The sequence below is a fragment of the Coenobita brevimanus genome, chromosome 75, assembly GCF_032717465.1.
Source record: "Coenobita brevimanus isolate Jiangsu-jjx chromosome 75, ASM3271746v2, whole genome shotgun sequence".
Classification (NCBI taxonomy): domain Eukaryota; kingdom Metazoa; phylum Arthropoda; class Malacostraca; order Decapoda; family Coenobitidae; genus Coenobita; species Coenobita brevimanus.
The window spans coordinates 177,501-202,680 of NC_137028.1; the positions used below are offsets into that span (position 1 = coordinate 177,501).

The 25,180-nt window shown below is 42.8% G+C and overlaps 1 protein-coding gene across 1 annotated transcript in view; it reads left to right on the forward strand.

Annotated features, from left to right (window-relative positions):
• Window positions 1-17,955, forward strand: part of LOC145407986 (uncharacterized) — a 40,130-nt gene extending 22,175 nt beyond the window's left edge. The window contains exons 11-18 of the mRNA XM_080278790.1: window positions 1,895-2,054; window positions 2,533-2,760; window positions 4,581-4,660; window positions 5,267-5,420; window positions 6,076-6,528; window positions 14,774-14,888; window positions 16,482-16,545; window positions 16,989-17,955. Of these exons, the coding sequence (XP_080134916.1) occupies window positions 1,895-2,054; window positions 2,533-2,760; window positions 4,581-4,660; window positions 5,267-5,420; window positions 6,076-6,528; window positions 14,774-14,888; window positions 16,482-16,545; window positions 16,989-17,955 (2,221 nt within the window). The remainder of the gene's footprint in view (window positions 1-1,894; window positions 2,055-2,532; window positions 2,761-4,580; window positions 4,661-5,266; window positions 5,421-6,075; window positions 6,529-14,773; window positions 14,889-16,481; window positions 16,546-16,988) is intronic.
• The last annotated feature ends 7,225 nt before the right edge of the window (window positions 17,956-25,180 follow it).

The following is a 25,180-nucleotide window of genomic DNA, read 5'->3' on the forward strand; positions in this document are numbered from 1 at the left end:
AGAAGCCGCTAGTTTCATTATCTCTCTCTCTCTCTCTCTCTCTCTCTCTCTCTCTCTCTCTCTCTCTCTCTCTCTCTCTCTCTCTCTCTCTCTCTCTCTCTCTCTCTCTCTTTCACTTTAATGATCTTCCACGCACTTGATGTAGTGCTGCTCTCGAGTGTCTGCCCTTTCTTCTCCTCCATCCTTCTTTTCTTCCATCCTCTTCTGTCTTTCCTTCATTCTTTCCCCATACTTCTGCCTACGGATGACTTTACACTGAGTGACAAGCCAAAGGGTTTCTTGTGCACCAAGAAACCATTTACTGCGCTGGGTGGTAACCATATAACCAATTTTTGGCGCCTGGTTGTTTAGTGGGTAGTTACGGCACTCCAATCGGATTGAGCCTGTGAAGGTTTATATCCAAGGAGTGGTTGGGGTTTATTGCTTACGTAATGCCACTCAGAGATGAGTGAAGATGGTCACTCTCATCTTAAATGTCAGGACCAACTTGCCTAGCCCCGATCTCCTAGTCTCCTCATGGGGCAACGTAGGATTGGATGATGGATGGATGGATGGATGGATGATCATCCAGCATATATCATCGACATATCAGTCAAAATGTGTACTTATTTATAGTTTTTTGTGGGCATGAGTAAAGCCCATAGTGAACGAAACAACTAAAACCAGTAAAATGCCTTTGTTGGCGAGGTACGAGCGAGACCATTTAAATCCGAAAGCATTGAAATGTCGCCTTACACCCCGAGGATGCCTAGAGTATATTGATGGGTATCTACCTATCAAGTTTCGCACCTTTACGACAAACTCTGGCCTGTGGCCCTCTTTTGAAGATTTGCGACATGCTGCACTTGGCGCGTGTCACGTGCTACGTGCACCGCCTGGGTGTGATGAAATCTGTCAAAAACAAATCCTAAAGATTTGGGCTATCATATGGTGCAAACCATGCAGTGGTCGGTTCTGTGGTTGCTGATATATAAGCATCTCAAAAGCTTTACGGTAGGGCCGGACTCGGTCTGGTCGGGTCGGGCCGCTCGTATGTGAAAATGCCACTTTTTGACGAGACTAGCCAGGGCTTTGCCCTCATTCTTAATAAAAATTGTTGACCTGTTAGGTTAACAAATCACCAGGGATGTTTCTTAAGCCAGAGGCATCTCCCGCCAAATTTCGTGACAGTTGCATACAATTATTTAATTTTCCTTTTTGTCTTCATTTCACTCTGATGCTGCTGGTTAAGTGAACATCAGATATTATAGGACATTCCCTTTAACTTTTTCTTCAGAGTTTCGTCTTAATTAGGCCTTAAATTACTATCTCTCCTACGAGAATGCTAAGTTGTAATAAGAGATTACCACTGGAATATGGTGCTATAGTAGGTCTGTGTTTATCTGAGGGAACTGGGCCACTTTTATAACCTGAATTGTAAGTCGTGCTTGCCTGAAATTTGATGAGCCTTGGTTATGACGTGGGAGTGAGTTTCCTTGGTTACTAATAGTATCGGCCCTTCAGTTTAACTAGCCTACACTTGGCCATCAGCTGAGTTGAAAGGGGTTAGAGTCCTTCATCACTTTAGAACAAACGCCAGTATAACAAAACTCTTTTTTCAGAGTTTTATCTTAATGCGCCCATGGTTGGCACAACTTAGGTATTTTTATTTTGTCAAATGCCAGACTGTTTTATTCAAATAAGTGTGAGTTGCAGGATCCTGGTATGTTAATACTGGTATCATTAACTCTTGTGACGCAAGACGATTTTATTCAGCAGCAAGTATTAATACCAGTACCATTCAACCTGTCATGGTTGGGACAAATCTAATAGTATATTCCTGCAGTTTTCTCTCTGTTTTCTTCAGTTGAGAGTGAGTCACAGGAACCTGAGATTGTTAATGTATTTCTCGCAGGTTAATAGACGAACATGGTGTAGTTATGTACGGAGACTTCCACGCACACTCACGAAAGCACAACATCTTTATCTACGGCTGTGAGAATAGGCGAAATCAAGACAACCATCTCAGGGAGCAAATTTTTCCTCTTCTGCTGCACTACAATGGAGGGGATAAGGTGGGTTGCTAGCATACTTTCTCACCTCTCGCGCTTTCTTACTCTGGCTTTCTGTTATCTCACTTTCTTTTCTTGATATCCCAAGACGACTTTTTTCACCTCAGGAGAGAATTTTCGAAATTAGAGGGGTTAGATGTAGGGGCGCAGCTTGGGTTTTGCAAGTTGGGTAGCCAAGGTGTGACCAAGCCTATTTATGGGTGGCCAAAGAAACCTTTCTAGCGGGGAGCCGAGGATATCCCTCAGAAATTTGAGGTGGCCACTGAGGAGGCCAGGCATATTTCATGGGTGGCTAGTGTCATCCTGGCAACCCCTCTGGTTACGCCACTGGTTATTTATGATCTTCATTAGCCCCATCAGTACCAAACGTGTTTCCTAAACTAAATAAAATTGTTTGAGGTTAATAAGAATAAACTACAGTAAGACGCCGCACCAAACCCAACCTAAGTTAATCCTTCTCCTCTTGCATTTTATTATGCAGTTTAGTTTCCGGAGTTGCAAATTCAAGGTTCACCGTTGCAAGGAAGGCACAGCAAGGGTGGTAGTGTGGATGATGGGGGTCCTTCACTCGTACACCATGGAGGCATCTTTCGGAGGAGCCTCGGAAGGTCCACGCGCCGGCACCCACTACAATATACAGGATTTTATTTCCATGGGACGACAGTTCTGTGAGACTCTTTTTGAATACTTCGATCCCCAGCCAATTAAGGTAGGGTTTGTGTTGTGTGTGGAAGGGGGTGGGGTTGTGAGTGTGTTGGGGGGTTGTGAGTGTGTTGGGGGGTTGTGAGTGTGTTGGGGGTTGTGTGTTGGGGGTTGTGAGTGTGTTGGGGGTTGTGAGTGTGTTGGGAGTTGGGAGTGTGTTGGGGGGGTTGTGAGTATGTTTATGAGGGGTTTTATGCATACTGAGGTGTGTGTGTGTGTGTGTGTGTGTGTGTGTGTGTGTGTACTCCTTTATTCGTGTAATGGTGGTGGTAATGATGTTCTACAACATTTTATAGATGAAATGAATATAATTGTTTATATATGAAAGTCTAAAATATGTATTTTCCTCACCCTTTACAGGAGCACTAATGTTATGATCATATAAAATTATAAATCATGGACGATATTATGTGGATTAGATTAATATTCTTGGTTTGATCTTTTGATACTCTGAATAATCCATTTGATTTTACACACCTGAAATTTAACCACAAATTTCTGTTGTGTTCATAATGACTATATTGAATCACAACGTTTGGCAAAATGTTGTTGCTCGAGCCTCTGCTAAGATGTAATTTCTTACATGCCATCATGGACATTTATGTTCGGTAAGCTTTATCCTTTATATACTTAATTATAGAATGTAAACTCGGTTTATGCTCATTGTGATGTTGCTGTCGATGTGTTAGAAAGCATTAGAAGTACCTTGAGATGGTCTGACCATGTGAAAAAAATGGAGAATGAGAGACTGAATTATGTATGTGAGTGAGGCACAATAGGGGGGGGGGGGACCAAGGATGAGAGGGAAAGATGGGATGGAGAGCTATATGAGAGGAGAACGTGAGTCAGAGAGAGGGTAACTTGATGAAGGAATACAGGGTGCCAGAGCTATTCGTTTGTGGCCATCCTTCTGAGATTAATGCGCCTAGTTATAAATGGATTGTGAGAGAGAAAAAAGCTAATATATACTGACGCTGTATTTCCAGTTCTCAATCTCATAAGCCAACGGACATTCTGGTTTAGCGTATTAAAATCTTTTAGTGTTCTTCAGAATTTTTATAGATCCGTCCTCAGTAATTGATAGAATACACTTTATATCCTCGACCTTACAGAAGTATAATTAGTAGTTTGTGTATGCGCATTACACTTCACTATATTGAGTTACTTTCTTCGGACGGAACTGGATCACTCTCGCAACTCAGACACTAAGTCATGATTGCACGGAATTCAGTGAGCTTTAGTTATGTGGTAGGATTGTATCTCATTGGTTACCATCCATCCATCCATCCATCATCCAACCCTACATTGCCCCATGAGGAGCGTAAGAGCCCGGGGCTAGGCAGTTGGTCCCGACATTCTCACTCATTGGTTACCAATCAGGGTTATCCTCCAGTCTGATTACTCTTTTACATTAACTGAAAAGAAACCAACTATAGTGATTAACGCAGGGCCGAATCTAGTAGCTTTGAAAAGGGGAGTGGGGGGTGTGAGTGATTCCTAGCAGTATTACTGCTTAATGCGTGCAAATGATAAAGATACAAAAATTCACACTTATTTTGATTGTTTAGTTCATATGAGTACAGTCACGTAGCAGGTGCAAGTGCAGTAAGATACATATTGCAAGTATTTTGGTAAACAGTTAACATTGTTCTTTTGTTATAAGTAATCATTGGTCGACCGAAAACGGGGATTTGCACGCCCTCACCCTCAGATCCGTCCCTGAATGTGTTTGGGTCTTAGGAATGAGAAATAAGGGCCTAGTGAATAGTAAACAGCCAGAAAAATTAGTGCTTTGTAATTGATGGCATTATATCCCTCAGGCTTCAGGAGAAACTCAGGAACAAACTGTGGTCGAGACTGATCAAGAAAGGCTCCAGTGCTGATGAACCTGCATCCATAGACTTCAGGTGAGACAGTATCCTTTTTCACAGCTATTAGTATCTTGCTTATAGGTGTTTTTATTTTTACTGATGTGAGGCGCTTGGCAGAATGCCTTCCCGTGGTGGCACCGATATAACCATGTGACACTGGTACCTCCATGTTATGCAAATGTCCATCAATTCCTACTGCATGCAACAGAAGTAGGATGGTGGACTGGAGAAGGGCAACTTCAGCCTACAGTCCACCAGGTTCACGTTAAGATGAGCTAGGGACAGTCCTAAAAACAACTGTTTACCTGGAATCTGACGGTGGTTGGATCACTCGTGTATGCATCTACATTCAATTTGTCTTCCTTTGACGGACCTAGAGAACACCTACAACTTAAATACTGAGTCGTTGGTACGCGGAATTCGACGAACTTTTACAGTGAGGTAGAAGTGAGTCTCCTTTGTTAGCAGGTAAATTAGGCCTCCAGTGCAGCTACACTTGGCCATCAACTGGGGTTAGATATCTCTGCCAGGTTAGAATAAATGCACTTTAGAGTATCTGCCATTCCTCCAGACATGGGTTCAGCCCAACCCTACTTGGATCCTCTTCATATATTAACCTTAAGCCTTCTTCTCCTTCTTCAGTGAAACCAACTCGAGCAGCGGAGAGAGTGACAGGCCGGGAGGAACTCCAGTGAGGATGAGGAAGAAGAAAGTGTTGCGCAACCCCCGCAGGAAGGCGCCCAACAGAACCAGCGTCGCTCAGGTCGTCGAAAAAGTAACCACCCAGATGAGACTGGTGAGGGGGCTCGTACATTAGGGGAAGACAGGGAGCCAACATGACATAATTGTCTGCCTTGAAATTTCACTCTCTCAGTCCAAACAGTCTTTTACTCCTGCTGTCTTCAGACAGATCCATTAAGTCTGTGAGACGTTTACTACCGTAGGGATCAAATATAAATTTCAATAACGTCTTCATTGTTATGGGTTCTCACCCTGCCTAAAATTACGCAGTGGTAGCACGAGTGATCTGAAGAGGTATAACTCTGATGTTTGTTGCTTCAGGATAAGTACGAGAGACTTTAAAATTAAGGAGTTAAATATAGCCTTCCTTAACATCTTTATTACTAGAGTTGCCAGAGGTTTTCTGAAGCTGAATATTATAGGCTGGTAGTTGCAAGAGTAAGGGGAAAAAATCACCGATGTTTTTAACATGAGGATAAGTGCATGAGACTTTTAAGCTGAAAGGATTAGATAGAACCTTAAGTAACATCTTCACTACGAGAGGGTACTCTTAACTTGAATAAAACTGGATAAAAGAAGGAAGAGCGAATATGAATGACATACTCCTACTAAACGGGTTAATTTCTCCACAGCCTGGGGACTCATCGCTGAGTAAAATTTCTGATTGTTACAGGAAGAGAATATATGAATTTTGATGTTTGGTGCTTCAGGATAAGTCAGAACGACGCAGCAGAAGTCTTCACCACAGCAGATCGGGCTCTTGTGGCTCACCTGTGACGGAGAGATCGGCAAGAGGAGGAGGGGGAGGGGCCACTGAAGGCTCTGCAGACGACACCCACATCAAGTCCCACCACCACATAGCCAGGACTGGGCGAAAGCTTCTTGAACGATCTTCAACCTCTAGCAGCGCCTTGGACCTTCACTCGGGCCGAACCAGCTTGCGTCCCACACAGTATAAGCTCGAAGATGCTCTACCAACCCCCTGCTCAGCTCCACCACTGAGGAGATCCAGCCATAGCCTCATCCGCCCTCCCTTACCCTCCTCTGCAGTCAGAGACAGCCAGACGTCATCACCCACGCCGTCAGACAAGCTTTCCCTGAGTGACACCATTGCATATAGACTGAGACATCGGGAAGCCAGTCACAGTGTAGGTCTGCCTGCTGTAATGCTTCCTAGGTGCCGCATTACTAAAACTGAGTTTACCAAGGTGTAAGCAAGGCTTCAGATTTGTGTGGTGGACCTACTTCACTGCTGTAATGCTTCCTAAGTGCTGCTTTGTTAAAACTGGGTGCATCAAGGCGTAAGCAAGGCTTCTAATTTTATTTATGTGCCTGCTTCAGTATTCTACGCTTTCCAGGTGCTGCTTTGCAGTAAGTGGGTGCGTGAGAGTGTAAGCAAACCCCCACGTTATTTTTTTGTTCTGCCTGCTTCAGTGCTATAGGCCTATAGGTGCTGCACTACTAAAACTTGATGCGTGAAGGTGTAATTAAGTTCCCATCTGATTTTTTAGTTCTGCCTGCTTAAGCACTTTCCGGGTGTTGTATCGTTATGACTGAATGCACGAAGGTGTAAGCAAACCCCCAATTATTGATAGCCATTTATGGAGCACCTCAGACTGTATATCCTTCTGCCAGTGACCTCATTCTTTTAAACTTAATGTGTCCAGACATCTCGAAAGGAGCGGATCTTGATTCTGATTATCTTCAGTTCTTCCTCGAAAGGACAACATTTTTTAGACTTTCAGCCTTTGGTTCTTTCTTCATTGTTATCAGCTTGTACCATTATGACAGAACTGGTCACTCGCACAAAGTGAATACTAAGTTGTGGATGCGTGAAATTTGATTAGCTTTAGTTATGAGGTAAGAATAAATTTTCTTGGCTTTTTGTTAGATTTGTCCTCAATCTGACCACACCTGACCATCAGCTAGGCTGAAAACGGTCATAAATCTTTATCATCTAAAAACGAACCACCTGTAGTCAGCAACGATACAAAAAGGTCATACGTGTTCCGTGTCATCACATGTTTCAGGAATTATCGTCAGGAATTTCTACACCCTCGTGCTCTCAGTTTTAATTATACTGGTCTTAGAGTCGTATTCTTAGTGGTACAGGAGACTTCATACCGGTAGTACTTTTTACCCTAGTCATGTATTCTACGTGTAAAACCTGAAATACGCACACCCTATTGTTTATAAATTTTGTTGCTGATTTTGTGGACATGAGTCGTATACAGGAGGATTATTAACACCGTCCCAAGCGCAAGATCCCACTGCTACCTGGTCCTTCCCCAGGTGGCGGATGATAATGGTGAAGATGATGATGATGATGATGATGATGATGATTAACACCGTCAGGCTTCAGTGATTCACGCTCAGCTAAATAAAATCACCTGACGTTTGCTGAAAAAAGATACCAAAGTTTTCCTGACCATGATTGAGTTAATAGTCACATATGCTGTACGTTACTTATATAGTTTTGACATCGATATGATTTCCACCAGTTATACACAAGAGGATGTTAAGGCACAATGCATAGAATAAGTCACTGAGGAGGATATGTTACGCAGTCTCTAAAACCAACTGTGCTGTTCCTCCATCACTTCCCCTCTCTGACTTCTTCATGGCTGACATTAAAATTTCTTCAGCTGATGTATTTTCTGCTGTCACAGGCCTCAATACTAATAAGGCATATGGGCCTGATGGAGTCCCTCCTGTTGTTCTCAAGAACTGTGCTTCTGTGCTTACACCCTGCCTAGGCAAACTCTTTCGCCTTTGTCTGTCAACTTGTACCTTTCCTTCTTGCTGGAAGTTTGCTCTCATTCAGCCAGTCCCAAAGAAGGGTGACCATTCCCAACCCTCTAACTATCGTCCAATTGCTTTAACATCCTGTATCTCAAAAGTTTTCGGGTCTGTTCTTAATAGAAAAATTTTAAAGCATCTTTCCTATCACAACCTTCTTTCTGATCGTCAGTATGGGTTCCGTCAGGGACGCTCCACCGGCGATCTTCTCACCTACCTCTCAGACTCCTGGTCATCTTCCTTTCGGGACTTTGGCGAAAGATTTGCCATTGCACTTGACATCTCTAAGGCTTTCGATCGAGTCTGGCATAAATCTTTAATTTCCAAACTGCCCTCTTACGGTTTCTGTCCTATCTGTGCCTTCATCTCTAGCTTCCTTTTTGGTCGTTCTATAGCCGCTGTTGTAAACGGCCATCGCTCTTCTCCTAGATCTATTAACAGTGGTGTTCCTCAGGGCTCTGTCCTATCACCAACTCTCTTCCTTTTATTCATCAATGACCTAAGCTGTACACCTAACCCTATCCACTCATACGCTGATGACTCCACCCTTCACCTTTCCATTCGATTCCCGCAACGTCCATCTCAGCAGTTACTTCAACAAACAAGGGATGAGGCTATGGCACACCTAATGTCTGACTTGGCTCATATCTCTAACTGGGGTAAAAATAATCTTGTTGTTTTTAATGCATCAAAGACTCAGTTTTTGCACCTATCAACCCGACAAAATCTTCCACAGGTATACCCACTAATGTTTGATAATATTCAGCTTAATCCTGCATCATCCTTGAACATGCTTGGGGTTTCATTTACTCAGGACTTGTCTTGGAAAGATCATATTACATCTCTTGTAAAATCTGCTTCCAAGAGATTGGGTGTGCTAAGCCGACTCCGTTCCTTCTTTACCCCTGCACAATTGTTGACTCTATACAGGGGTTTTATCCGCCCCTGTGTAGAGTACAACTCTCATGTGTGGGGAGGCTCCCCACATACAGCTCTTCTCAATACTGTAGGGTGGAGTCAAAGGCTTTTCGCCTCATTAACTCTCCTCCTCTTACTGGCTCCCTTCAACCTTTGTCTCTTCGCCGCACTGTTGCATCTTTATCTCTTTTCTATCGCTACTTCAATAGTCACTGCTCCTCTGAACTGTCTGCATGCATTCCTCCACCCTTACGACGGGCGCGTAGCACCCGTCTAGAAGCAAACTCTCATCCCTTTTCTGTCCAGCTCTCTAATGCAAGAGTTAACCGTTACTCCCAGTCCTTCATTTATGCAACAGGTCAACTCTGGAACTGTCTCCCTCTGTCTGTATTTCCTACTTCCTATGATCTCCAGTTTTTCAAACGCAGTGTGTCTAGGCATCTGGAAATGATCGGATCTTGAATTTGGCTCTCTCTTATATTTTGTTTTTCTCTTGGAAGGAATAGTTTTGCAGGCTCGTTGCTTTTGGTTCCTTCTTCCTCACAAAAAAAAAAAAAAAAAAAAACTAGAACGCGACTCGTAACCCTTCAGTCCTATGATTTTATCTGTTTTTTATTCGTGCCATCTTCACATCATTTTATTCAGCTTACAGTAGATTTTATTTTGCTTTAATGTTAGTAGCGGCAAAAGTTAACCCCATCAATACAAGAAATATCCCCTAAACTGAACAGAATCGTGTGGGTGTAAAAGAAATAGTATAATACGTCGTGGGTGTGAAAGGGCTCACCTCTTCACTGCCACATATTTCACCCTAACTGCGTATGATTGTCTGGCGGTTGCATGAGGGAGGTAAAAAAAATTCAAAAAATAAAATAAATAAATAGACTATGCTGAAGGAGGTGAATCTACGATTGAACGCCTATCAGGCAGTAGTGTCGCCTTTTTAGCTCTTCCTTTACTAGACCTCTCCCCCAAGCTGAACACATACTGTTTTGTGATTCCTGTTGTAGTGTCGTGTGCTTTCGGGACGTAGGCGACCGTGGTTTCCACTGTTTCCTGTCCCTTAATGTTTTCAGTTCTGTGTATCTGTAGCCAAACGCCTCTGTCCCGTATGGGGCTGCCACAAACAAATCGCCTTCATGTCGCCCCCCTTCCCCTGCCATTTCCCTGCCCTTCCCGCAACTCACACCCGCCTCTCTCATATACCTCTCTACTCAGCAGCTCCAGTTCCTTTGTGTTTGTTCCCTTTCTTCTTTGTTTACAGGAATAAAAAATATAATCGCCGTTCAGAGAGAGCTGGGTCGGACGCATTGAACACAGTGCTTCTTCCAAAACTGCTGCACATTCGTATTATATACCCCAGCTCATTGTCTTTACACATTGAATCAAATGACACATTTTTTACTTCATTCTTGGCGATTTTTTTTCCCCCTGTGGGCTAGAATTGGTAGTTTATTCCTTAAGCGCCAATTGTCCTGTGTGCCACATACCTACACACGTCACCACATTGGCGCTGAGATCCTCCATCCATAAAGAATACATGCTAGGGCTGTTTCACTCGGGACTGGTTTGATGTTATCAGCAAGGGTATTTTTATGGAATGTCGGTGGGTCTTGTGGAAGATCAGTAAAGTCTGTTTCAGCGAAATTCTCAAATTCTTCTTTGCTCCATCTTGGAATCCAAATGATGTTCTAACCATTGGACCATCCTTTAATTCTTTTCCTTTCAAGCCAGGTATAGCCAGTCCACCACCTCACCTTTCACTATAGTTAGTGTTCATCTTACGGAACTATGTCGCTCTTACAGCTTCAGTACCATAGTCATGGTTGCATGACTTCCGTATAGCTTTTGATAGGAAATAGAAGTGAATCTTCTTGATTATTGGCTACATCAACCCTACAGTATGACTACACCTGGCCATTAACCGAGCTGAAAAGAATTAGGAATCTCTCAGATTAAATTAAATACACACAGTAACATATCTTTCTCTTCAGACACCCAGGCCAGAATTGGATTTTGTCAGCATGGGGAACTGTTAACCTTGACTGTCACTCACTGGGGATGGTCCAGTTAAAAATGACAAAGAAAATACCCTAAACAGAAGTCAGGCATACTGTCCCGTGTTTGTCCAGTCACATTTATAAGTTTTTTCCTCTAATACACCTATGTATATCATGCTCGGATGTATAGCATAACAAAAATGGAAGTGATGGTAGCTCATTCTTTGTAAGTGGAGGGGATGGCCAGAGAAAAATCGCCGCCATGCCACCGCGTCCTCTTCCATCAGGCTGCCTTTCCTCCGTCCTACACCACTTTCATGCATACAGTATACCTTTCCATCCCGTCCCTCCAGTTCATCCTCGGTCTTCTCCCCCCCCCCCTCCACTTTGCTCGCATCCACTCTTTTAGCGTATGTGGTAGCTGTTTGGTATGTCAAACTGTTAATGTCTGCTTCGCTAGGTGTTGAATTGTTTAGAAAAACGGACAGGGAGAAGATTCATCATACCTTCAGTTGAGACCTCCTGTATTATTTCGTTGTAATTCATGGTGTATACTGTATTTTACGAAATTGTTTACTATCCACGCACTTGTCATCACATTACATTCACACCAGCATCATTCTCTGCTTCGCACTATGCATTGCGCTCATGCTTGTCAAATTACTTCTTGTTTACACACTGTACGATAGTTTTCCGGGTTTTTCGTAACAACAGAAAAAGTTTTACGACTACCTCGCTTTACAAATTGCTATATATTGTACTCATCATTCTAGAGGACTTCCATAACCACTGACAAAGATACGCATATTCTTTTTCAAATCGCCTCGTGTCTGTATTCATAATTTTGAAAGGCTTTTACAAACACTGACAGCTTCACTGTACGTATGTTTTTTTCAAATTACTTTCTGTTTAATTTGCTATTAATGTTTACACTGATTATTTTCTAAGTCTTTTCTCAACCATTGACAAAGTTTCACAACGCTTATTTTTTTTTTTTTTTTCGTAATGCCTCATGTATATATTCATAATTTCCTAGATCTTTTCGTAACAGCTGACAAGGCTACAATACTTCAGGTTTTCCAGTGCCCTCCAAACCACCACCCACTCAAATGTACAATCGCCTATAACAATCCTGTCACCTCACTCACTTCTGTCTCCATGAATTTTGATAGAGCCTCATGAATCCACGGCAACAGATACAGATGACTTTATTTGTCCATGGATCAGTGGTGTTGTGGGTTAAGGCGCCGCAGCTGAATATAATCCATAAGGGTTTAAATTTAAGGGTTGGTATGAGGGGTTTTGCTCACATAATGCCACTTAGGGACGGGTAGCTGGTCCCTCTCGCGTTAAATGTCTGAACTGAATAGCTTAGCCCCGGGCCCTTACGCTCCTGGTGGGGCAGTAAAGGATTAGATATAGACAGACAGATAGATTTATAGATAAATCAGTATTATCTGTGTCGTTTGCTTCCAGTCCACCAGACTGAAGGCCATATCTTTTAAAACTGAGTGCTGTGTGTAAGCTGACCCCTAATTTTTTACATTTAGGGAACACCTATAATAGTGTGATCAGCCTGCATCCCACAATACAGTTCTTTCAGCAGCGGCACAGAAAGGTCAAGACTTGCTCTATCATCCCAACATTCCCCAGAAATTGTAAAAAATTGGGAGCTTGTCCACACTTTAGTGCTGCCAGGTTTGATGATATTGCCCTAATTATCGAAGTCCATGGAGAGTAAAGCTGGAAAGACGCGGGGACTTTAGTTGCCGATCTTACAGATAAAAATATCGTTACAACTTTTTTAGTCCGATGATTAAGGAACTCTGACATAATATTCTGAAAAGTTTGGTGACTTCCCAAGATGGTAGCAGTGGGTTTATAAGTTATTGATCACTGCTTCGTTATCTGTCGTAATTAGACGCCTGATGGTCTAGTGGACTAAAATGTTCCAACTGGATGGGACCTACTTGGGTTTTAATACCAAGTTGTTTGGGGTTTATTGCTCACATAATACCTTTCAGGGAACCGGGTCTGGTCATTCGTTTTAATGTCTTTATATGCAGTGAACAAGGAACCGAGTAGCCTAGCCCAGGGCCCCTACGCTCCTGGTGAGGGAAAAAAAAAAGTGAATAATGAATAGATGAATGACGTGTATCGATGTTTTGTCCATAACTGTACATTGATAAAACTAATCATTTGGTTATTCTTACATTTATACGATTTTCTGAATAAAGCTTATGATCTTGCAGTCCCCTCAATATGTCCCCTCCCCCCCATTCACTCGTGTGCTTGGCTCCTATGACTCTCCCAGCTTAATAAAAATCGCCTGGAATCAGCTGGAATAGAATGCTAGAGTTTTTCCGACCATGCAAGATCGAACTTTTGCATGTGCTTTTTCCCTTGAAGTAGTCTAACATTTTTACGCTGTTCCTTCTAACGCCAGGTGATTTTATTCACCTTTAAGAGAAATACATCCCAATGAAAGGGTTGATGAGGTGTTAATCTCTCTCTCTCTCTCTCTCTCTCTCTCTCTCTCTCTCTCTCTCTCTCTCTCTATCTATCTATCTATCTGATGACGTATTATGTTTTATTCTTACTTCCTGAAGACTATATTTACTCAACATGGGACACAGTCTTCAAGCTAACCCCTTCAAATACGAAATGCCTCAAGTTCGGTATTATCTGGTAGGAGGCAAAATTAGATTAAAATACGCCATCGCAATACGGGGTTTAAGGCGTTACTCTAGGCTAGACTAGTGCCTGTTGCTTCTCCACAATAAGTATTCTTCCCCCACTAGATCTGGTTAGATGGAGGCTCGCCAGCAAAAGTCCTGGATCCGTATTTAGCAACTTTCATTAAATCTTACCCTGGTGGTGAGCGCATCAGTTACTTGCATGGCTATTTTTAGAACAGTTACCATGATGGGACAGAGGTGATGCTAGGATTTATATATCCTTTTTTTTTTCTTGTGGGGAGGGGCACCAAACGGAAAAATAGCAGAATTCCATATACAGTATATCACGTTGTTTCCGTGGAAGGTGGAGAAACTGCCGCTACTACTGCTACTGCTAGTCATGGAATTTATCATCATCATCATTATCATTATTATTATTATTATTATTATTATTATTACAGCATTTTTTTTTGGGGGGAAGGGTACGTGCTTAGGACCCTGCCTTCTAAATCCACCCCTACCATTGAAGCCAAAACAAGCTATATATCTCTCTCATGAAGCTTACGGAGTTATCGAGCGGAATCATTAACAAGAGCAATATTAGAAGGGTTACCATGGAATAATTGGTGAATAATTAGTGAACTGTATGTTATTGAATCTCTTTAGTTCCGTAACACCTCATTGAAGCCTACCTTAGTGACGAGCGTATGGACCTTTAGCGTAAGCATTATCATTATATCAAACGCAAGGTACCGTTGATCAAAATGTTTTGAGTGTGTGTGTGTGTGTGTGTGTGTGTGTGTGTGTGTGTGTGTGTGAGAAAGACGAATAAACTGCTAGTCAGACAGATAGAAAATCGATGCATGTGCAGAACATCGGTGATGGAGAGGTGGTGCAGGAGTAGAGAGAGAGAAGGACATACACAGACAGACTAATAGATAGATAGGCAGATAAATAGATAAACAGGTAGATAGAAGTAACTATGGCGTGTACAGGACAGCGGTGATGGTGAGGGTGCCCGGGAGTGCAGTGATGGCGGAGGGTACCACTTAGAGGGCGCCACCAAGAGCTACATGGAGAGGATGGGGGAGATGATGGCTACCAGGCTGGCCATCAGTGACACGGAAGGTAAGATACATTTATTCCGCTTTATTAAAACTGAGAGGGTTAAGGCGTAAACAAATCTGTTATTCTCGATGGTCATTTATAAAACACTTAACTGTGCTTAGCTTGCATCCTGCATTGCAGAGCGTAGTCAGCAAAAAATACATTTACTTCCCGATGATTTTCACGAATTTCGGGAAATATCGTAAACAGTGAGGACCTAGTCAACATCTTCAGGCTTTTAATTTCAAAAATACCCATACGATCCTTAACCCTTCAATCCGATGGCGTTTGTTTTATATTCGTGCCATCTCCAGACGATTTGATTCGCTTTAATACACACATGTCGAGGTAGAAATATTAGATGCAGTCTTCATAAACTCCTTCGCAGCCTGAGGTCCTCCCGAAACAGAGTTAGCAATTACTTCCAGTCCTTCATGTATGAAACAGGTCAACTCTGGAACTGTCTTCCTCTGTCTGTATTTCCTACCGCCTATGATCTCTAGTCTTTTAAACGCAGTGTGTCCAGGCATCTCGAAATAAACCATTCTTTAATTTGGTTCTCTGTTATTTTGTTTTTAATTTTTTTCTGGGAAAGAAGAATTTTGCGAGCCTCTGGTCTTTGGTTCCTTCATCCTTGCATTAAAAAAAAAAAAAAAGTAAAATCGTCTGGTGGTAGCAAGAAAAAAATAAAAACGACCTCGTGGGACTGGCAACCCAAACTGAAGGCCCCTCTAGCTGATCTGTTATCATCTGACGGGGATGGTCCTCCCCCATGCCTTGAATACGAAGTAGCCGTTGCATGAAATCTGACGAGGCTTTGGTTGGTATTCTTGATGGTTAAGGAAGTTCCGTAATACCTCTTTCTTAGTTATTTATTTTTGGATATGTCTGGTTAATATGCTTTTGTATGTTATTTATGCAGATTATGGCGACATTGGAAGCATTTATGTAACTCAGAAGAGGGCGGTAAAGTGTAATAAAATAAATCTCCTAGGAAACGATGTTAGGGAGCCTCCTTATCCGACAAGAATACGGGTCTTGGCCATGAGGTAGAAATAAGTCTTCTCGTTAATGTTTTCACCCTACGGAAGTGGGCCACTCTCAGTACTTATAAGTGCTATGGCGTGGTGGCATGAATTTCCAGGAGACTCGGAAGGTAAGAATGAGTCCCTTTGGTTACTGCCCGGTTATAAAATTGGAATGAGTCTCCTTGGTTACTGCCCGGTTATAAAGTAGGAATGAGTCTCCTTGGTTACTGCTCGGTTATAAAGTAGGAATGAGTCTCCATCGTTACTGCCCGGTTATAAAGTAGGAATAAGTCTCCTTGGTTACTATCCCGTAATACGAGAGTCCATCTCCCTTCCTGTCCCCCAAAAGGATGCTGGTGGATTGCAGGAAAAGGGTAACCACGTCCACAGGAGCATGTGGTTACAACGACCATGAACATCATCTCCATCTTAGCTAGGATTATTAGCGAGAATGATTAACCCCTGCGATTATTAGCTAGGATTATCAGTTGGGATTATCAGTGAGAGAGACAGTATTAGTCTCTCTCTCTCTCTCTCTCTCTCTCTCTCTCTCTCTCCAGTATATTTACCTATCTATCTCCAACAGATGGCAGTGTGAGTACCTGGTGGGAAAGAGAATATGGCGACCGTCTACTACCACCACAACCCAGGTAATCCGACCATTTTATTATTCATTTATTATGCCACTACAAGATGATGTTATGAAGAGTGAGAAATAAGGTGATGATGATGATAATGAGTATGATAATGTTGATGGTGATGATCATGTTAATGATGATAATGAAGAACAGGCACTTAAATATCCTTTGTTACCCCATCCTGTTTTCCCGTTAGCGTAGTCCTGGCTTTAACTCCAGTTTTAACTTCTAACGTGTAATTTTAACGTCTAACCCGCAATTCAGACTTTTAACTCCTAACTCTAACATCTAAGTTCTAACTCCAAACTCTTTTAATTATTAACTAGACACTATTTGCCTGCAACGTGAGGCAACTACAGGCTCTCGAACCCGTGGTAGAGAGGACCCACCTACAAAACTTCTAACTTCAAACTCTTTTAACATCAAACTTCTAACTCGAACCTGTTTGCCTGCAGCGTGAGGCGACTAGAGGCCTTGGAACCCGTGGTAGCGAAGACCCGCCTGCACGACCCTCGCCGCCCAGCCCGCCCAAATGCCCGCCCGTCCCGCCCAAGTTCCCGCCCAAGCCCCTCCATCCGCACCAGTCACATAAAATCGCACCTACACCGGTCCTCTCTCACGCGTAGGGAGAAGCACAGTGATCATCCGTTTCACAAGAAGAAGGATAAGGAGTATGAGAAGCTGCTGTACTTTTCCCAGGACGGTAAAGGACGGGAGCTGCTCTGTTCTCCCATGTACGAGGGAACACACTACATCGACAATGACTGCGACAATTTACTTTACGTTAGGAGGCTTAACGGCGACGTGGTAGATCTAAATGACCTCAAACATAATGGCAATGTTTCCTATCACCAATATTCCTCCCAGCCATCGAATTTAGATATGGGTCCTTGTGAAGATCTACAGGAGTCGAATAATGAGGTGGCCGTAACGTTAACAGTCCCCCCGGTTCCGAAGACGACGGCCACGACAAAGCAGGGCGACGATGCAGAGACTACGGTGTCGGCGCCGATGCGAACTAGCACCCGAAGACGCCCCACGGCGTCCAAAGGCGTGGCAGACGAGGAAGTAGACACCGATCAACTTTGTGCCGACATTGCAACTTGTGACACCCTTTTTCTGGACACTTCGGCTCAGGAAACTCCAGAACTTTTGGCAGCTAGGAACTTAAAGGGAAAAGTGAAGAAGAAGAAATCTATTAAAGCAACAGCTCTCCATGAAAAAGAGCAGGAGCGACGAAAACAGATGAGTGTGCATGAAGAAGGGGGAGGTGTCACATCGTCTCCGAGTCGGACGGGGGACCCAGAAGCCACTCAGGGGCCTCCATCCGACCAGAAGGTGAAGAAAAAGATTAAGATAGTTATCGGCAAGAAGACTAGAACCCGAGTTAGTAAAAAGGGCGTCGGTGACAAGGACACATAACGACTCTAAATATTAAGGATGAGTATTTTTAGGAACTTTTTTTTTTTTAAGACATGAAACACCACCTGCAGTATCTTCTTTCTAGTCTTCGCTTCATCACCAGTCATGAACGTACCAGAATACAGGGTGGTCCATATATTGCGCCCCTTTCTACTCTAAATTAGCGAATTCTCATTTATTTTGGGGAAAGCTCAGGCAGTTTCACCGATGTCTCCCCTGCATCATTTTGTACTTTCCATAACCATTTTTATGCTTTCTAGTGTCTGTTCATGATCGTCCTTTGATTACATGCTTAATTGAAATTGTTATGAGGCGGCAAATATGTCTGTGCTCCTCACACCAACGGACTGATCCGTCCCTGCAACACAAAAGATATTCCAGGACTTACTTTTACGTTTTTTCCACCTGTTCTGTCCATTTGTAGTCAGACGCTTTGGCCTCGTAAGGGGTAGCTATAAACAAGTTGCCTTCACGTCGTCCAGTCTTCTACCAGTTGGCTGCACTACCTCCAACTGACACACCCCTCTCTCATATATCTCTCCACCACATACCACCAGATCATCCTTGGTCTCCTTCCCCTCCACCACATTCACACACATACACTCTTCTCGTCAGTCTTGTTTTTTTTCTCTCAAATCTCGCCACCTGCTGATGGAAATAAACAGTGATATCAGATGCTATTTAGTCCCAGCGCCACCAGTGTGCCACCAAACTGTCGCCAACTCTACTTAGGTCCTTGGTTTTAAACTCGGTGTTTCTCTTCTAGGCCAGATGTCATCTGACGAATCCAGCCTAGCCCTGGGGAGCAGACCTTAGTTGTTTAGAAGAGACGTGTATGTGTCGTAGTCTCAGCCTAGACTATGATTCAGACCGCAGTTGTCTAGAGGTGGCATAGCTTCAGCCTAGTCCGACTTAGACTTTAGTTGTGTAGATGAGACATGTATCTGTAGAAGTCTCAGTCTAGTCTTTGACTGTGTAAATATGGTTGAGTTCGCTGCCTGCGAGTGTTGTACATGGGCTTTTGGCAGTACACCACTCCCATGGCAGTTAATGGTCATCGTACAATTGCTATCCATACTGTGCCTTGGGCATTATATGCAGACCACCCTGTACATTCTCCCCTGTTCAGGGAGTATTACTGTTATTATTATTTCTTAAAAAAAAACTTGATAAATTAAAATCTCAACAAAGCTTGGCATCTGGATTTAATGAGCGGGAGGGAAACACGGAAAATAAATAAACTACCTTATATCTCAAAAATTGGAGGGGGGGAAATGCACATCTTCAGAGATACTCCAGAAAAAGAAATTAAAAGAATTTGGACATGCATATACACGCCGGAAGGACTTTGTCTTATAGGTAATTTGAAATAGGGCCCTGTAGAAAAACGGGTCGTGTTCTAAGTGACTGGAAATTTCGTTATACCTTTCCTTAGCGATTAATTTTGCTCATTTCAGCTCAGTATTCTCTTGTATGTTACTGTTAGTACTAAAACGATAGGATTACTACGGGCCAAAATATAGCAGGGCTTAAGAGGAGCACCTATGGGACCACCGCAAACATACAGTGTAGTCCGTGTATGATTATGGGGCAAAAATGCTTCTCTGCTTTTTAGTTGCACAGTTATGAAACCTCCATTACATTGTATAATATGTTGTTGGAGTCGACAGACCGCATCACAGGGTTTAAAAATTGTTCCTTGTAATTTTCCGTAAAGAAGTGGCTCAGTATGTCATGTCCGTGACTGGAATAGCGAAAGACAACAGTGTAACTCCAGTTTTTAGTCTAACAGTTACAGAACTCTTGCACAAGGTTTTGAAGGGCTGGACTCTAAAGATCATATCACTGGGTGTCGAAAGTCGTTGTTCATTGTTTCGTGATTTACTCTTATGAAGTGGATCGGTATTTTTGCCAGCGACCGTACAATCTGTGACTACTCTGTTCACTTTTACGTAGCCTAAAATTGCCATCTCTTATTGAATGATGAACTGCAACGGGAGATTAACACTAAAATACGATGCTAGTCACGAAGAAATGCTATGGAGACGATGTAGAGCCTTAGTATTGTCTTACTGTACTGTTGAGCCATGGGCAATATTTTACAAAAGGACGACAATCTGTGCTAAGTTAAGGTGGACGAACTTTTACTAACTATATCCCGTTTACTCTAACCTGGTCTAAAACTACCATCCCTCCAATTTGAATGCTGAAATATAACAAGAGGTTAACACTGGACTATGATGCTGGTCATGAAGAAGTGCTCGAAAGGATGCAGAGCTGTAGTATTGGTTTCTGCCGTTGAGGTAATTATAAAAGGACGAAAATCTGGGCCAAGCTAAAGTGGGCGCACTAATACTGCGATGTTTTTACTGTAACTTGCCCCAGATTTTCGTCCTTTTGCACCTTATTTAACGTAGCTCTGCGGCAGAAAGAGAATGCTACCGCTCTACATACTTTCCATGGCATTTCCTTGTGACTAGCATCAAAATCTAGTGTTAATCTCTTGCTACAGCTTAGCGTTCAGGGTGGAGAGAGAGGGGAATTTTAGGCCATGTAGGAGTAAAAAAGGATTATAACTAACCCCTCCTGCAACCGCTCATCTTCACATGCTCACCTGTTATATGTGTTCCTGGTGGCATATTTCCGAGCTGTAAGAGATTTTGGATGCTGGAGAAGGACGCCTTCACGTGGTGGCATCGATATACCTGGGCGGCTCCACTACCCGGTTATACAAACGTCAGTCAGCCCTATCCCTGTCCCCTGAAAGTAAGGATGGTGGATAGTGGTGGACATAAGGAGGAGGGCAGTTTCTGCTTGCAGTCCACCACGTTCACGTTCGGATGAGCATGGGACAACAACAGTAAAAATCATCCTAGCCCAGGCTAATCATATCTAACTTAATCGTAACAGACTAACCCACCCTAACTCTCAGAGACTAAATTTAACTAATCCCCACCATTTAAAAAAAAAAAAAAAAAAAAAAAAAACGCCTACAGTTCCGAAATTTGCTTCCTAGTGGGGCCGCCATCTTGCCTCGCCGAATAGCTTCTTGGCTCATCTCGTCGGTCTAGACGTCATATCCAAAATGACTTTGGAGAAGCTGTAACACCTCTTCCTTAGCGATTTATTTTGCATATTACTAATACCAAACTATACCGACATTAAACGGGTATAAATAACATGCAAGAGAATGTTAAGGTGCAATATGCTAAATACTTCGCTAACTAAAAGGTGCCAGACTGTTAACTGCGCTGATGAGAATGAGTTGCCTATATGTTTGCTGTGTTGTGTGGCAAAAGAGGTGTGTTTATACGTTGCTACCGACGAGTGACTGTATAGACAGTGAAATAAAACAAACATTCAGTTTTATGTCCACGTATCTCTCAGGCTCCTATGACTCACTCTCAGCTCCTATGACTCACTCAGATCCTATGACTCACCTACAGCTAACAGAGATAATGGTACAATATTAACACTCAAGTTCCTGTGACTCACTCTCAGCTTCTATGACTCACTCACGGCTGATGGACTTAATGGTACAGTATTTATATTCAAGTTCCTATGACCCACACTCAGCTGATACAGTTAATGGCACAATACTACGCTACTACACTACGCTACACTACATCATTCCACACCACTCCACTGCAGTACACTACAGCACATTCTGCACCACGCCATTCCATTCCATTCCATTTCATCCCACTCCACTACACCACACTACACTGTACTACACTACATCATTCCATACCACTCGACCGCACTGCACTACAAGCAACCACTCCACTCCACTCCACTACACCACACTACACTACACTACCCTACATCATTCCATACCACTCCACTACACTACAGCACACTCCACTCCACTCCATTCCACTGCGCTACACTACACTGCACTTTACTGTTTATAAAGACAGTAGAAGAGACAAGTTTGCTGTTTCTACAAGCAATGGAGAAATTCATAGACAGGTTTGTTTACATAGTGTTTACACGCCCGTGGAGGCACTTATAACTGAATATAGGTGAGCTAGAGTCAGGATTCCAGGGGCTTGAATGATGAGTACTTGTGTGGCCCATATTTATCAAGGATATGCTGTTAATTAGTTCTCTCTCTCTCTCTCTCTCTCTCTCTCTCTCTCTCTCTCTCTCTCTCTCTCTCTCTCTCTTTCCTTGCTTTCTCGACCCTACCTCATCCAATCCCTAGGTGGCAAAAAGAGGTTGGGATAATGATGATGATGATGACAGGAAATTCCTTAATGTCAAGATGTGAAATCAGGTCGTATTCTAAGAGCTACCACCACTGCTGTTGCTACTACTAGTACTACAACAACAACAACAACAACAAGTACTACTACTAGTACTACTACTACTACAACTATTATTATTACTACTACTACTACTACTACTACTATACCACTCAGAACAAGACATTCCTTGTCTAGACAGTAACTGTCCTTGGAGTGGAAAACTTACAAGTGCTGGGAGACATGACTCAGACACTTCGGGGTGCAAGGTTATCACATGCACTTGACTTTTTTTATTACAGTAAAAGACGGTGTTCACAACTTGGCACTGGAGAGGAACACCTTCACGTGGTTGTCTGATGTAACTGGGCGGCTCCGTTGTCCGGTTTTACAAACGCCCCTCAGCTCCCTTTCTATCTTCAAAAGGAAGGATGATGGATTGCAGGAGAATGGCAACTTCAGCCAGGTTAGCACTTACATGGGTACAGGCACCAGGTACAACACCCCCGAATACCCCCACCCCCATGTCACATCACAGAGAATCATCTATGGCAAGGGTAATATGCTAAGCCTTTCCCAGTTTAAGATCATTAGTCAACAGAGGAAAGTGACAAGTAAAAGAAGCGAAACATTAGACAATCCTCTGTCCTTGTTGTACATTCGATCGAAAACCTGTCGTTGCTCAAGTTGATCCATGGTTTCAGAATTAGCGCTGTTGCTATTTGCATTTTTTCCCTTTTACAGCGGAACACTTGTATTGCACCATCAGAAGGAGAGCTAGGCTGCTCAATCCCAACATTTACCCCTCAAGCCAGAGGACGTATATTTCGTTGATTTCACTGCTATCAGACAAGTTTAATCAGCTTTAACAGAGCACCGTAGTAGTAAAGAAATTAATGAAGGCTATATCTTACATTTCCAGCCTCAACAGTCTCTAAGCTGCATTAAGTCGTCTGGAGGATGCAAGGATACACGAAAAAGCGACATCGGTCTTCTGGAAAAGGCCTGTTTGTTTATTTATTTATATATTGTGTACAGTTAGGTATAAAAGTTTTCCACTGCCCGCTTAGGGCATATCCGGTACTTATTCCATGACGCATCATATCATCTATAGGCAGAGAACATACCAAGCCTTTCTCAGCTTAGGCATATCAATCAGCAAAGGGAACTTAGAAGCAAATAAGGCGAAATATTAGGCGAACCTGTCCTTGAGTGTACCCATACACAGTTACACCACACCCCTCGTGCACCGTAGCTCACGTTAGCTAAGGTCATAGCAGGTCATAGCCTCGTGTATTCATCCCCTCTTATTTTACCGAAATTCCCACACGTGCACCTCACCCATCGTGCACCACAAGCGGCATACTCATCCAGCATCACTTCCCACGTGTGTGACCTGGACGGAGGGCCCGCAACAACTACCACTTTTTTTCATTTATCTATCCATAGCCAGACACCTTTTTCTTGGAGGGGGTAGACAGGAACAAAATCGCCTCCATGTCAACCAGTCCTCCGTTATCAGGCTGCCCTCCCTCCACCTCACAGCAGCTTCATTCATATATATCCACCCCGTCCCTCCACTTTATCATCAGTTTTCCTCTCCTCCACCGCACGCACATACACTGTCCTAGTCAGTTTCTTACTCTCCATTTTCTCCACATCACTAAGCCATTTCAGGGTACTCCTAACACTCTCCATATGACATCTTTCGAATATTATTCTTCCTCATGTCGGGCTGTTTTATTCAATTCAGGAGAGTCCCTTGAAATGAAAGTGTTAATAAAAGATTATATTTGTCCCCTCCAGTTCCAAAAGCCTCTTCAAGGCTGAATAAAATCGTCAGAAAATGGCAATATAAATACCGTATAAATATAAATACAAATAAATATATATATATATATATATATATATATATATATATATATATATATATATATATATATATATATATATATATATATATGTATGTATGTGTGTGTGTGTGTGTGTGATCATACTGCAGATACTAATCCTCTCAATACATATTTTTAAAGTCTACAGTAGTTTTATCTTCAGGCGATTTTATTTTTCAGCTTAGAACGTTTAACACGCAGAGCAGTCCAGCATACTCTTCTAAACAATTTTCCCCAACTATCTACACCACACTACATGCACATTACACGTTACACTACATTTTCTAAATTATTCAAAATAGAAAAGGCAAGAATACTGCCAGAGGGGAGGGAGGCACCATATGCGATTATACTTCCACCTTTATTCTCTCTCCTGGTGACGACCAGTTGAAAAATCCGTGACCATTGTCTGACTCCCTGTTCTTCCATTTATAAAACATTTGTGGCTTTTCCTCTAACTTCTAGTCTGTTGGACACCACTTTTCCTCTAAGTCTCATCGTCTTTTCCTTACAAGAACACAACTGTGTGAACCCACTGACATCAGCATCTTTTCTGTGCCTTCCTATCTGGTTCCTCATGGCATTCAGGTGGCTTAGCTTTTATCACGCCATGGTGTAGCAGTAACAGTGACTGACTTTTATCTAGAAGTCTCGGGTTCGATTCCTGATCAGGAACGTTTATATATATATATATATATATATATATATATATATATATATATATATATCAGGAGCGTTTATATATATGAGCCTCTGTGGTACAGTGGTACAGTGTGTGTTTCGTACACGGGTGGACCAGGGTTCGCGCCCCACCAGGGCTATAAACTTTGGAAGTGTTCACCCGGCCACGTACTGCATTGGCGGACACAAGGGGTGCTGTGGTTGAACCAGTGTCGCTTACTGTAAAGTATGCTTGCACCCAGTCGGCTTGCGAAGGCCGATTACACTTGGTTCACAGACTACACTACACACACATCCAAAGCCACTCCAACACTACAATTACACTTACAAGCACTTCTCACCCTACATACAATCTCTACAGCCTAAGCCACTTGGTAGAGATACATTGGCTTCGGTCGGGATAGG